This window comes from Zalophus californianus, chromosome 13 (genome assembly GCF_009762305.2).
Source record: "Zalophus californianus isolate mZalCal1 chromosome 13, mZalCal1.pri.v2, whole genome shotgun sequence".
In the NCBI taxonomy this organism is placed as follows: Eukaryota; Metazoa; Chordata; class Mammalia; order Carnivora; family Otariidae; genus Zalophus; species Zalophus californianus.
The window spans coordinates 49561851-49576808 of NC_045607.1; the positions used below are offsets into that span (position 1 = coordinate 49561851).

General features: G+C 39.6%; 1 protein-coding gene and 1 non-coding gene across 2 annotated transcripts in view; both read right to left on the reverse strand.

Moving 5' to 3' along the window:
• Nucleotides 1–14958, reverse strand: part of LOC113934118 — a 371108-nt gene that overhangs the window by 309619 nt on the left and 46531 nt on the right. The window contains exons 3-4 of the mRNA XM_027614655.2: nt 3518–3611; nt 1690–1865 (exon numbers count right to left, since the gene is read on the reverse strand). Of these exons, the coding sequence (XP_027470456.1) occupies nt 1802–1865; nt 3518–3611 (158 nt within the window). The 3' untranslated portion in view covers nt 1690–1801. The remainder of the gene's footprint in view (nt 1–1689; nt 1866–3517; nt 3612–14958) is intronic.
• On the reverse strand, nt 1370–1476 carry LOC113935238. Its single transcript, XR_003523978.1, has one exon. It is a non-coding gene; the product is annotated as a U6 spliceosomal RNA (small nuclear RNA).

The following is a 14958-nucleotide window of genomic DNA, read 5'->3' on the forward strand; positions in this document are numbered from 1 at the left end:
TTACAACCCAGAAGTAGAGTGATCATTGATCTTCTATTTTGTGCCAGGCACTGTGCTCAGCACTGTCCCATGCTTCAGCCCATTGGATTCTGACACACAACCTACAGGACAAATACAATTTGAAGAGCTAAAGAAAAAGGGGATAAGGCTTGGGATGAGGCTGACAAGATTGACCCACCAGAGATCACGAGGGCTCCCGTCTGTCAGCTGTTGAGTTCGTGCCTTCTCCCGTAAGCATGCCATAATACACACCCCAGGTTGTAGGTAAGATGAACACCACGTACCTGGCTGCAGATGTGGGGGTGGCAGCTTCCACAGACCCTTCCATGAGGTTCTTCTCTGCAATCCCATGCTGGCAGCCAGACGCACAAAGTGTTTTAGATTCTCCCACAAGCTCTGACTTACCGTGTGCATTAACAGTGCTTCTGAGAAAGTGCCTAGAGATTGTTCTCTGACCCAGGGACCCCCCCTCCCCCCCCCCCACCCAGGCCTTCCTTTGCAACTCCCCACAGTCATGCAAGCTCTAATCCCTAACTAAAGTCATGATTTCCAAAATACACAGCTCCTCTTCCTCTGCCTGGACTGTAACTGATATGATCAGTACAATGAAAAGTGCGATGGGAAATACCGTGTACGGTAAAGATAAATCTCAAATGCATTTTGTTCAAAGCAAACTAGAATCATGGAAAAACCCTGAGTTTCAGGAATCATAAAGAGTCAGGTTATAATCTCAGCTTCGCCTCTTGTAGCTCTATAATGTTCAGTAAATTAATTACTAAACATCTCTGAGCCTCCATCGTCTCATTTCAAAATGGGCATGATATTTGCTTCATGGGCTTCGTGATGATTAAATAAGAATGTTTTAAAGTGTTGAGAACATAATAGATTCAAATCTCAGGCCCTTTCCATTTTGTGACCAATGTTTAGAAATCAAATATAATGAGGATGTGTGTTTATTGCCCATTTTAACTGAGAATTCTTGGTTTTTTTTAAAGATTTATTTATTTATTTGAAAGAGAAAGAGAGAGGGCACACATGAGTGGGGGGAGGGGCAGGGGAAGAAGGAGAAAGACTCTCAAGCAGACTCCAAGCCAAGTATGGAGCCCGACATGGGGCTCGATCTCATGACCCTGAGATCATGACCTGAGCTAAAGCCAAGAGTCGGACACTTGACCAACTGAGCCACACAGGCACCCCAAGAATTCTTGTTTTTAATAGTTATTTATAGGACTTGCAAGGTAAAAATGAGTACCTTTATAAAACCCAAAGTTTTAAATAATGTATATCAAAACAGAATTGTGATCACTCTAGATTTGCTCTCTCAAATTGGTTTTTAAAAGTAATCTTTTATTTTTTATTGATTTATTTTGTAAATACGGAATGCTTCACAAATTTGTGTGTCGTCCTCGTGCAGGGACCATGCTAATCTTCTCTGTATCATTCCAATTTTAGTGTACGTGCTGCCGAAGCAAGCACTGTACTATGCATCTTTTAATATACTTCAGAGAAAAGTGTAAGTTTTCACAGGCTATGGGTTTTTAAGTTTTCAGAAAGGAAAAATTTCATCTTTCACATTTATAAATAGGAAAAAAATGTTAGACATAGCATATATTTGATCGATAACTCATTGTTGGTGGCACATTTAACAATAAAATACAAGAAGAGGAGCTAAGAGTTCATTGTACTCACATGGAGAGGCTCATTAGTAGCTTTGAAAATAGTTTCACCAAGGGCATGGTTCTCCCAGTCTACGACCCCAAGGATGACTTGGCTCTTTGGGTCTCAGTTTCCTCATCAGTTACTACAAAGGCAGCTTCCTGTGGAGTCTCCCAAGTTCTAGCATTCTGGAACCATGAATGTGAGCTCTGTTAGCAATAAATAACATTTACTCAGTTATTCCTCCTCCTCACCAAATGAGAAAAGCAGGTGATAATTAGATTCTTCCCAACCCTCGAATGTGATAATTTAAAAGAATAATAATAGCATGGTATGTGGAATAAGGCATTTTTATATCCAGTATATAATTTAAACCTCACAATCCCAATAACACAAAATTATTCTTGTTCCCTTTTGCAGACCAGGAAATTGAGGCAGAGAAAAAGCTAAGTAACCCTCAAAATGGCACCCAGTTAGAAGGACAAAAGCTGAGGCCGTACTGATGAATGGTAAAGGATATTGGCTCTGGGAGTCAGACTGACCTGGGTTCAAATTCTGACTACCTTCTTTGTGGTTTAGGAGCCAATTACTTAGTTCCTTCAATCCTCCATTTTTGTTATCTGTTAAATGGTGATAACACCAGTTGTACTTCCCTCCAAGGATTAAATGAAACCATTTGTTTAGTGTTCAACAAGTGAGAACTATGCTAGAGATGATAATGATTTATATTACCTCCCAAAGTATTTCCTTTTAACAACACCCAGTATCTTAAGCAAACTGGCATTTCAAAACCCAAGCACTGTGCACTAATGTTGTTAGACAAATGTTAACCTTTTTCACCAATTAGGAAGACTAATGCGACACAACTTACTAAGCTGTTTCACATTTCATTTGTACTCAGAGACAAAGTCCAAAAAATTAGCTTGTTATGACAGATTGCTGCACATCATATTACAAACCTATTTCCCACTACTCATAGGAAGGGACTTGGCAATCCAGAAGGAATTTTTCAACATGCTAATTAATGCAGATAATGTATCTTCCCTGCAATCAAAAGGTCAGAGGAATGTATTAGTTCCCTCTTTCATTGATTAAAAAATATTTGCATCCTCTTTTAACCTTCCCCTTATTTTACCCAAAAGAACTCACAATGACCACCCAGGAATTATTGGATAATCCTCCACCCCATTGCCTAATGGCGGGGAACATCTTGACGCCTTTGGGCTCAGCTGTGCTCATTAGGTACAGAAATGCCCTGAGAATACAGCGAACTTATTCAGATTTTTGTTTGTCGGCAGTTTGATGTAATAGTGTTTTATTTTTGGCCCCCAATTGCTCAGCAAAAAAAAAAAAAAAAAAAAAAAAAAAAACCTTGGTTAAGCTGCTGATTTCCTCTAAATCGCTGAGCACAGGGATTGTAGCTTGATAAAGTCATTTAGTTGCTAGATGTTTATATTCAGACCATGCCAATGGCTCTTGCTGGAGTTTTTCATGAGGAATATGATGATGTTTACTTCTTTATGGGGTTGAAATAACCGTGAATTTACCAATACTACCTCGTAGGGGATTTTTAAAAATTTATTTCATCTTTAGGGCTTTGAAATATAAAATTTTATGTAGTGAAGATGTCACAAAGCGAAAGTATGTATGCTTTCACTGAACAAAATTAGTTGCGACTTCCCCAAATATTCCTAAATCCTGAAACATTAATACATTGACCATTCAGGCTTGAATGTGGCATCCTCAAGACATTTCCCAGGACATATTATCAAGGCCCATTTGAATAGAAAAATTCATAACTGTGGCATCAATACTAAAGTGAGTGAAGGAAGTAGGGGATGAGAGAATTTGTTAAGTATACCTCGTCTCCTTTTCCTGTTTTCTTTTTTTCTTTTCTCTCTCTTCTCCCAGCCCTGAAGGCAAAGGGATTAGCTGAGAGTGTAGACTGTGCTTATCTAAAATAAGAAAAAATGTTGAATTAGGAAAGCTGTTGATTTTCCATCCATCCATCCACCCGTCCATCCATCCATCCGTCCATGTATCTATTGAATATCTGTAAAAGGCCAATGTGCTAGACATACAGAAACAAAATTGTGTTGTTCGTTAAGTCAGTTATTCATGTAATAAACATTACCAATTAGCCCATGTTTGATTCATGAAAACTGAAAACAAGTAATTATAACATATGAGATGCGTATATAAAAGTATTCAAGGGGCGCCTGGCTGGCTCAGTCAGTAAAGCTTGTGACTCTTGATCTTGGGGTTGTGAGTTCAAGCCCCACATTGAGCGTAGAGCTTACTTAAATAAAAAGGCATTCAAAATCCTGAGGGAGCAAGAAGCTGAGGAAATAACCAAGCCCTCACCTGTAGCATATGTGACAGAGGCTGAGTTTCAGGGGCACACAGGCTGCCACAGGATACATGGTAAAGCTGTCTCTGGAACCCTCAGTCGCTAAGGTACTCAGAGGCAGAGTGTGGGATGACAGAAAGGCTGTGATCTCAAGAACCACACAGCCCTGGGTTTGCATCCCTATTGTGGCAGACTACGTTTCAGGTCTCCCTTACAGCTGTGCAAGGCTTTGGAGATTAAGTTCTAGTCAGTGTTGTGATAGATTGAATGTTTGTGTCTTCTCAATTCACATATTAAAATCCCAACCCACAATGTGTATTAGGAGGTGGGGCCTTTGGGAGGTGATTAGTTCAGCAAGGGTGAAGCCCTCCCGAATGGGATTAGGGCCCCTATAAAAGAGACCCCAGAGAGCTCCCTGCCTCTTCTGCTACATAAGGACACAGCTGTCTATGAACCAGGAAGAGGGCTCTCACCAGACATCAAATTTGCTGGCACCTTGATCATAGTCTTCCCAGTTCCCAGAACGGTGAGAAATAAACTTCCATTGTTTATAAGCCACCCTGTTTATGGTTAAGTTGCTAGAGCAGCCTGATGGACTAAGTCAGGTAGTGTAACTTCTAAGAACTGTCCTTAAGAGATTTCTCTCCCCCCTCTCTTTTTGCTTTCTGCCAACAGAAAGCTGATGCTAGAGCAACCATCTTAGACCATTAGATGGAAACATTGTGTGGAGGACAGAGAGCAACATGAGCCACAGAGTCGGATGGAGATGAAGCCACTGTACTAGCCCCATGTGGCCTGTGGGAGGAAAATAAAGCTGAGGTGTTTTAGTCACTACTGTCACTTGCATTGAACTTAATCCTAGGTGCTACCAACAATGAGACCTTAATTAAATACAACCTTCATGAAACCCTCTGAGACTCAGTTTCCTCATCTACAAAATGAGGATAATAATACCTATTTTTATAATTGTTGGAAGGACTGCATTAAAAGAGTAAATAAATTTAATTCACCTAGAATAATGCCTGGTATCCAAGTAGTATTTTTATAAATAGTAGCGATTATTTTATTAATGTTCTTTGTCTTTCCAAAGCTCATGCTCCACAAATCTCTAAAACTTGAACAGAATCAGAACTCCCATTCCCTGACAGTTGCATCAACTGTCATCAAGGTCAAGCACCAGATGAAATCCAGGATGTTTATTTGAGCAGTGGGGAATACTGGGGTAGGAGATGATGGGGAAGAAAGGCAGAGTTGGGAGAAATCAATAGTTCTTCTTTAGATATGTGAAGTTTGAGATGTTTATCAGACATCTAAGTGGAAATAGATGTAGAGTAAGCAATTGGATATATGATTCTAGAGCTTTTCAGAAAGGTACTGGAGCACCACAGATTTGAGATTTGTCAGCACCTAGATGGGATTCAAAGCTATGGGGTAGAATGAGATCACCTAAGAATGTGGATATCAAAACTAGAAGGCCAAGGGAAGAGCCTTCAGGCATTCTAATATTTAGAGGTCAGTAGAGAAGAAGTCACTAATGAGGAAAACCCAACCAGTATGCTGTCTCAGAAACCTAGAGACTCAATGTCTTATGGAAGAGGTTAATCAGCTGTATCAAATGCCACTGAGAGGTTCAGTGAGCAGAGGACAGAAAATTGCCTATTGGTATTGGTAAGAAATGGGTCGCTGGCAACTTGGATGTGGTAGGCAGCCTCTAAGATGGCCCCCTGTGAGTCTTTCCTCCTGGTATCCATGCTCTTGTGCAGTCCCCTCCCCTTGACCACAGACTGGACTTCCTGACCTTCATTCATTCATTCATTCATTTAAAGCAGACTCCACTCCAGCCCAAAGCAGGGCTTGAACACAGGGCTTGAACACAGGGCTTGCCCCTGACATCAAGACCTGAGCTGAGATTGAGTTGGATGCTTAACCGAGTGAGCCATCCAGGCACCCCTTTACTGACTTGCTTTTAATAGAATACAGCAGAAGTGATGTAACTTCTGAATCTAGGTTACAAAATGGCAGTGGCTTCCATCCTGCTATCTCTCTCTAGTGTTTGGCTTGGGTGCTGGCACAGAGTAAACAGACAGTTAGGCTTAAACTGAGTAGGGATTTTTCAAGGGAATGATGAAAGAGGAAGAGAGGGGTGTGGGACTTAAAGAGGTTTGTAAGGGAGTAGTTATACTGGTGGTCTCTAGACTCTTAAGCTGCATGAGGACAGAAGTGAGAACATGAAGTGTGTGACGGAAAGAGAAGATGTAGTAGGACAAAGGATTAGAATAAGTACCTGGTGGAACACCAGAGTAACTGAGGAGAAAGGATAAGAGGTAATGGGTAGAGAGAAGAATGCTTCAAATAGACATTTTGAAACATGTTTTAGTGAGTGTCATGTCTACAGTACAACCTTAAGAGTCAGTAGCTCAGAGAGAGTGAAGGAAAATGTGGAAAGAAACTAAAGGTATAGAATGACTCACAGATGTAAGTGTGGAAGTCATCCAGGATTTCCCCAGATAGATGATAAGAATGACAGTGAGACAGATGCTGGGACCCCCAGACCCAGAAGTTATAGGTTCTCTATGCGGAATGAATCTCCTATTCTGTATCACTCAGAGAGTCAGCTTCCCTGACACCTCTAATCTCAGACATTAGGAAATGGTAACCCACAATAGAACCATAATTTATCTAAATACAAGTCTTTCTCATTTCTACTCTTCCAGGATATGCCTTAAGCCTACAAACAAATGGTATATTTAATGAAATACCACAAGAATCAAAAATAAAAAGCTTACACATAAAACTAGTGCCACTAGAAACGTTTAAAAGCAGTGGGCCCTTCTCTGCTTTTATTCATTTCCCCCATCATGGTTTGAGTATAAAGCACTGTGAATGAAGGTAGTTGTCAGGGTTAGCTGCAGGGGTGTGGGTGTTTTTCTTTATTACTTTTTTTTTGAAGGGGAGAGGTAGTTTTATTTTAATTTTATGGGCTCCTTTCCCCCTTTTTATGGTGATCTAATTGCATTGGTTAAAAGCAGCTAACCAGTTGTTTAGAATATGCTCTCTAGCCAAGTCTAACTTTATTTAGATGCTGTAGATGGACAAGCTTGATTGTTTGAACCAAAACGGGAACATTAAACAAACATCACAGCCCTCGCTAATAACACTGTGACTTTGCTGTCAAGTGTAGAATCCTTCCTTCAAGAAAAAGCTTGTGACCATTTTGTATGGCTTGTCTGGAAACTTCTGTAAATCTTAGGTTTTAGTAAAATATTTTTTGTTATTCTAAAAAAAAAAAAAAACTAGTGCCACTAGGACTGAATCACTCTAAACTGAGTCACATTACATACTCAAGGCTGGAGACATTGAATGATATAGAAGACAAAACTGGGCTGCTTAATGCATGATCCTCATTCACTTTAGCTTTTGTCAGTGAGCAAGAAAGATCAAGATATTGGGAGACTGTAGAAGGAAAGATAGCAAATTTGGGCGAAGAGAATGAAAGGAAGGTTATGAGTAGAACTTTTAAGACATTTGCACCTGCTTAGGAATGAACTTTAAAGATTTATTTATTTGAGAGAGAGAGCAGGGGGAGGGGCAGAGAGAGAGGGAGAGAGAGAATCTCTCTCCACACTGAGTGCAGAGCCCAACATGGGGCTCGATCCCACGACCCTGAGATCACGACCTGAGCCAAACCAAGAGTTAGACACTCAACCCACTGTGCCCCCTAGGTACCCCAGGAATGAACTTTAAAAGAAATACTCTTTTGTTATATAAAAATTTTTCAGAAATATTAAAACATAATGGAACCGCATTTGTCTACAGGGTGACAATGCAAAAAGCCCACTTAAAGTTTGGAAGATACTTTTAAATTATGTTAACCATTAATTAAGTGCTTAATCACCACTACAGCACATTCGAGCTGAACTCTGAACTTGTTTTCTTACCTGTAAAATGGGAATAGTAGCCAAATTTCATGGGATTTCTGTGAGAATCAATAGACATGGTGTATGTGAAAGTGTTTTATAAACTGTAAAGTTCTCTACACATAAAAATATCTTCATCATCATCTACAGGAAACTGATTATCATTTGAACATCTATTATTTGTGTCTACCCAGGCCCCTGCCCTCCTTCCAGTAATAACATAGCTTCCCTTCCACTGAAGAACTGTTCTTCCTTATTTTATGGAGGGAGTGCCCACTCCCCATCCTGACCAAGCGATTCACCGCACCCCATGCAGCTGGCCCTAGTGATGGGTCAGGACAGCCGTGTCCTTTAAGTCAGTCCAGTCACAGTTCTTCTTGGCTTCTTCTGTCTTTTCTTGCCAAGAACTATAAGAATATGTCCCCAGAGACACTGGCGACCATATCCTCCCCTATCCCCCGCAGGATAAAGTTGACATGTGGAAAGAACAAGAAGTGAGAGAGTACTGAAAGAATTTCCATCATCCTATATGGCTAGCCCCAGCCCTGTCCATCCCATAATTTCCTTACGTGAACTTCATGCACACTCACACACACACACACACACACACACACACTCACACACACACATATACGTAAGCATTTGAGTTGCATTTTAGTCACTTCCAACAAAGAGTCTGGCTAACATAGATTGCACAATGACAAACCTTCAAATTAAAAAACGTGGAGAGAGGAGAACTTGCTCATTGTCTCCTTTTCAAACTATAGATAGTGTTCAGAATAGTGAAAACACAGAACCTATATATGAATAGCCTCAGCATAGCGTACACAGAATGAGAAGCTTTTCGTCCTCCAATATCATCAGGTAGCAATAATAACCACATTAGTATGTGGTAGAGGAAACAAGCCTCTTAAGGAATATTGTTCATAAACACTGAATTCCTTAAAAAGAAATTTGACAGTTTTGGTCAGCTATTCTAAACTAATACATGTTGTTGCCATAAAGTCCTAAGTAAAAAGACCATTACAGATGAATTTCTAAATTAGGTGCATTGACCATTCCAGACTTTTTCTAGAACAAGTGGTCCACTTTATAGAGAAGAGCTCTAACAAGGTCAATTTCTGTCTATCTGTAGTACTTATCATGAACCCGAGTGGGAGTAGCCTTAGAGATACATCTAAAATTATGTAAAGACACATCATTTTACAGATGAAGGAACTGAGTGCCCCAAATATGAAGCAACTTGAGCAAGTTCACAGTTTGCCAATAAATTAGGTAAGGATTATTTGCTTATAAAATAGTTCTTTGTGGGGTACCTGGGTGGCTCAGTCAGTTGAGTGTCCCATTCTTGATTTTGGCTCAGATCATGATCTCACAATCCTGAGATCAAGCCCCACATTCAGTGGGGAGTCTTCTTGGGTTTCTCTCTCCCTCTCCCTCTGCCCTTTCCCCCAACTCACATGTGAGCAAGGCATGTACTCTCTCTCTCAAAATAAATAAATAAATCTTAAAATAAAATAGTTCTTTGCTTTACAAAACACTACACTATATTTTTCATTTTAATTGATGCTTACAATATAAATTTCCTAATCTATGACCATGTTTAAAAAAACTCTATTAAATTTGTAAAACTTTGATTTGTACACAACTCAGGAAAGCATGTGTTGCATCTATATATAATTCCAGTCTGGACACACTATTTATGATATCAGAAATTCAGAGTCATTTCAATGAGTCAGCACTGGGATAGATAAAAAGTTTAGACTGGCAAATCCCAATATCTTGAAGAAGTAGAGACAATTGCCTGGTGAAACATGATACTATTAAATGTTCCGGTGGTTCTTAAAGCAATTGATGAAATCCTTATTGCTGTAATTCTTGTATTAGGTAATTTTAATCATTTCATGTTCTAAGTCACAACTGTTTAACCAGTTTCTCTTAGAGCGCAATTATTTTCATCAATCTTTCTGTATATCTAATGGAACTGAAGGAGCCCCAACAGGAATCATATATCAGCTGCCTCCGTGAACTATCCTTTTCATTCAATGAAGCACAGCTCAAAATAGGATTTTCAAAGGTGTCATTTTTCCAGATGTTATTCAGTGTTGTTTGCTGTTTGTTTATATTTGAATTACTGAGGTCAATGTTCCAATCTATGGGTTGGTTTTTTGTATATCTTTACAATGTGTATATCTTCTTACATACTATTCTACACTATGTATTTTCTTGTATGTCTTCTTATATACTATAACATATATAACTTGTATATTTTTACTTTTGCCCAAGAAGGACTGGGTGGAAGCTGATTCTCAATTTTTTGCCACCTCCTATCCCCCATCCCTGTCAAGTCCCAGAAAGTTCCTACAGAGGGACCAAACCTCTAGTGGGTTAAAACTGACAGTGGGCAATACTGAGTCTTCTACTAAACTCAGAACTATGATTTATGTATGCTTTCTTAGCCAACTTTTTCCTCCCTTGCTTTTTCAGGGGACTAAGGAAAGTGTAGGGGATAGATGTGGTGCTGGTCTTAAAAGCTACCAGTCACGAGGAAGAGATGTCATACTAATATCAAGATAACATATAATCATAGATGCCAAAAACCAGAGGTGCAAAGGAACAGAAACACAAAAGTCTCAGAAGAAAAAAATGCAATGCTTACTGAGCAAATAAAGACATTAACCTTCAGGCTGAAAATCAAAACAGCATCGAGATACCTTTTTTTGCTAATAAAAACAGCAATGACTTATACATGTGTGTTTAATACTGGCCAGAGTGTGCTGGGATAGGCATGCTCTCTCTGCTGGCATATCTTATAACAGTATAATATTTCTGGAAAGCTATTTAACAGTATATCAAGAGTCTTTATTCTATTAGAATATTCACACTTTATCCCACTTTCGAGAACCACCACCCCCTACGAGAAAATAATCAGAGCAAAGGCAAAGATTAATGCGGGACAGATTATTTTGGTGGTGCTTGCAGCAATTAAAAAATGTAAACACCATCAACGTGCAAAAGAAGAACTGTTAAATGAATTATGGAACAGTCATGGGTTGAATTATTAAATGGTTATTAAAAATGACGTTTCTGCAAATGCGCAAAACATGGAGAAATTCTCATGATTTCACACCATGAAGAAAGGAGGGCACGCGACAAATGTACTGCGGAAGAATCTGTGAAACTGAAAGTACCTGCTACTCCCCAACCTCCATTTGAGGAAACCACCCTGAGTGGTTGTTTATGCTGAATGTTGCCTTAGCTTGAGAGAATAGTGGTATCACAGCATTTAACTCATGCAAATTTAATTCTATGACCCCAGCAAAAAATAAAATGAGAAAAATAACTTCTGAAATGGCGCTGGCAATTTCCACTCGATAAGTGCGTGCCCCTAAGTGAGCATGGCATGGGAATTAGGAATTTGCTGTTCCCTCAGAAATTTCAGTCTCTATGGAGCGGTCATATTGGGGGCATCTTGCCAAAATGTGTGTAAATCTAGAGTATAAAGATACAATTCTATAACGTTCTCCTTTGCATATGAGCTCTTTATTGCTCTGGTCCGCACAGCTCCTATAATGTCCCCTAGGGTCTCTGTGTTGCCCAACTCGGCAGGTTGTTCTCAGGCTTCATCTTATTAAACTTCTCAATAGCACTTGATACATTTATCTGCTTCCTTCTAGAAAAGGCTCACTTGACTTCTGGCAACATTATTCTCTCTTCCTTCTCATCCTGTTCACTTTTCAGTCTGTTCCATTGATCCCTTTTCCTCTTCCTTCAGTCTATGGAGATTGTAGTGTCTCAGGTCTCAGTCTTTCAACATCTTCTCTGGCTAGACTCAGGTGATCTCATTGAGAACCATGGCTGTAAATATCAACTGCAGTCATATGATAATAATAGGACTAATGACTGACACCCCTACTTTGTGCTCCATTCTAAATATATAACATATATTAATCAACCCTCACAATGGTGCTATGAGATAGCTCATATTATTATCATCATCTTAAAAGAAAAACTGAGGCAGAGAGAAATTAAATAATTTGCCCAGAGTCACAGCTAATAGAAGATGGAGCCAAGACTTGAACCCAGGCATTCTGGCTGCAACTTACCTGCTCTTAAGTACTATCCTGTGTTATACTACACCACCTCCTCAGTGATTCCTAAGTTATACCTCTACCTGTTACCTCTTTCTAAAACCTAAGATTTGTACATTGGACATCTTTGGTTTGATGCTTAATGTAAACTTCAAACTTAACATATCCAAAATAGTATTCTTATTCCCCTTCAAGTCTCTTCCTCCTGTAGCCTCCCAGTTCAGTAAATTGGCATCCCCACTATTCCAATTGCTCAAGCCATCCTTGACTTTCCTTCTCATTTCCCATATTCACTTAAATACTGTTGGCTCTGTCTCCAAATAAATCAAGAATTTTTTTTTTATTTTTCGTATTTTTCATAACTACCACCCTAAAGCACATCAACTTTTCTCACTGGACTCCTATATAACCTAATCTCTACATAAATTGAGAATATACTATGTGCTAAGGAAAGTTAGCCCCACTACCCTAGCCGTGACATACTGGTCCAGGGATCAGTGTCTAAGCTAGTGTTAACTATACATAAGTGGCCATAAGGAAGGTTAAACCTCTTTAGTCCATAAGGACTCTCCATATGAGTGGCGGCTCACCAACCCAATCAGATGATAACTTTGGGGGATACATGATGTAAGTTTGTAAGCCAACGAGCGCTGAGTTATTGCCCTGGTTCTCTGAGGCCTGTTATGTAAGTCTAGTCTTGGAAGCCTGGAATCCCTGTGTGCAGACTAAGAAGAAAATGTCTCACCACATTGCACATTTGCCATAAGTGCTCCTTTAAAAAAGTAATCCCATTATAATGCTTCTTTATAATTTTAAATAGGAAAATGTGCATGGGAAAAAAGCAGAAGAAAATAAATCAAATCACAATTAGTATTCATTCAACTCTGGGCACTCTTCGTATGGGGTTTTGTTGTTGTTTTGCTTTTTTTTTCCCCTCTATTTTTCAGAATGATATCTTATCTTGATAATCAAGGAAAACAATGTTAAGAGCCAGGTGTAAGAGGGACTGTGGAGAGAGTATTTTCATATTCAAAAAGAATGGGATCAAGGTAATTGTGAAGTATATTATTTTTTATTCACTACTATTATTTTAAAAATTCACTCATTCCTCTATACAAATACTTGAATCCTGAAAGCAAAGAAGAATATAAAAATTTCAAATGCTGACCTTTGAATCCATATTTGAAATACTTCTTACACCTAAGGAAATTTTAAAAAAAGAAAGAAAAAGGAAAAGCAGTGGACTCAAGACACTTCATTCTAATCCATGCGCCCTCTGCTGGCTGTCTGCTAGCTGTCTCTTGGCTTTCTACTATTGCATTTTTAGCTTTGGGGGAATGTTTTTCTGATACTCCTATAAGACAAAAAAACAAAACAAAACAAAAAACATAACTATTCAGACACACAAAACTAGGAACATTTTAACATTCAAGACGTCTTTGTAACAAGGCTCTGTTGGGCCCCAAACAACTTGTTATTTCCTTTAAAACAAAAGTAATAATGACTGCACAAGACATTTATATGATGTTCTCGGTAGATGTTCTTCAACTCACAGCTATTTGACTTATCGTGATTTCACCTTACCAGGATTCACATGTACAGCACTCAGCTGTAAAATACCCCTTTGCAGACTGCATACAAATTACTTCACCCCAAGCAACCTCCTCTCTGCGCTCCAACTCACTTCCTTGACCCCCAGCTGGTCCTATCTCACAGCCCCCTTTCCCAGCACCTCCCCTTCTATGCCAGCACCAGCCCCAGCATGGCATCTCAAGATGTCACTGCTGCTTGTGTAGAAAACGAGGAAGAGACAGAAGAAGGAAAGAGTGCATTCAACAGGAAAAAGAAAGGGAAGAAGGAATAAAGATCAGCAGACTGAGAGAGCATGTCCAGTTGGCATAAAATAATGATGATTTTGTTCTGTGCTTGATAAATGGCTTTAGAGGTGGTTTCCAAAGAGAAGTCCAAGCATGTACTGAATTATGGAGACACTATTGCCTACAGTCTCTAAAGAGCACTACTTCAAAGGACAGTATTCTTTTTGGTAGTATGATTCAGGTTTTTGGGGAGTGGGGTAGAGGGGATATTGTCAGTATGATTATATTTTTATTTTATTTTATTATTTTAGGGAGAGAGAGAAAGAGGAGGGGAGGGCAGATGGAGAGGGGGAGAGAGAGAGAGAATCTTAAGCAGGCTCCACACTTAGAGTACAGCCTGATTCAGGGCTCCATCTCACAACCCTGAGATCATGACCTGAACCTAAATGAAGAGTCGGATGCTTAACCAACTGAGCCACCCAGGCACCCTTATTATTTTATTTTTTAGTTAATTTTTATATCCTGCTTTCCTCCAAAAGGGATTTAAGATAATTTCCAAAGATGTTGTAGAGTAACAAGGAGGATTAATTTTTTAAAAAAATTCAGGTGCTCCTCCTGGATTACCAGACGGTGAGCTGGCTGGGACTGGCCCTCCTCCCTCTCCCAGTGGGAAACTTGCATCCAACTCCAACTTCCCCTTGCAGCAAGGCCTCAGACTTCCCACTGGTCTCCAGGTCTCCAGGTGATATGCAGATGTATTCCCAGTGCTGCTGCAAAAGCAGGCACCTAAACACTGACGGCCTGGCAACAAGGAGTCCCCACCACTGACAAGGGCATTGGCATGCTCACTCATAAAAGGAAGAGCAAGAAATGCTGTTCTCTCTTCCCTGGAGCACTCTAGATCTGCCCATTCCAAGGTGCTTCCACACAGGGTGGTGACACATCTGTTGCCTCTCTGACCATGAGTTCTAGCCAACGCCATCTGCCCCTGCTGGTGTTATTCACAAGACTCAGTACAATATAGATTCACAACACAGAAAAATTAAGTACATACATAAATTTATAGGAGTAATTTAAAAAAATAAGGATAAGATGGAACTAGGGTTGATGACATACATTGAGTGCAT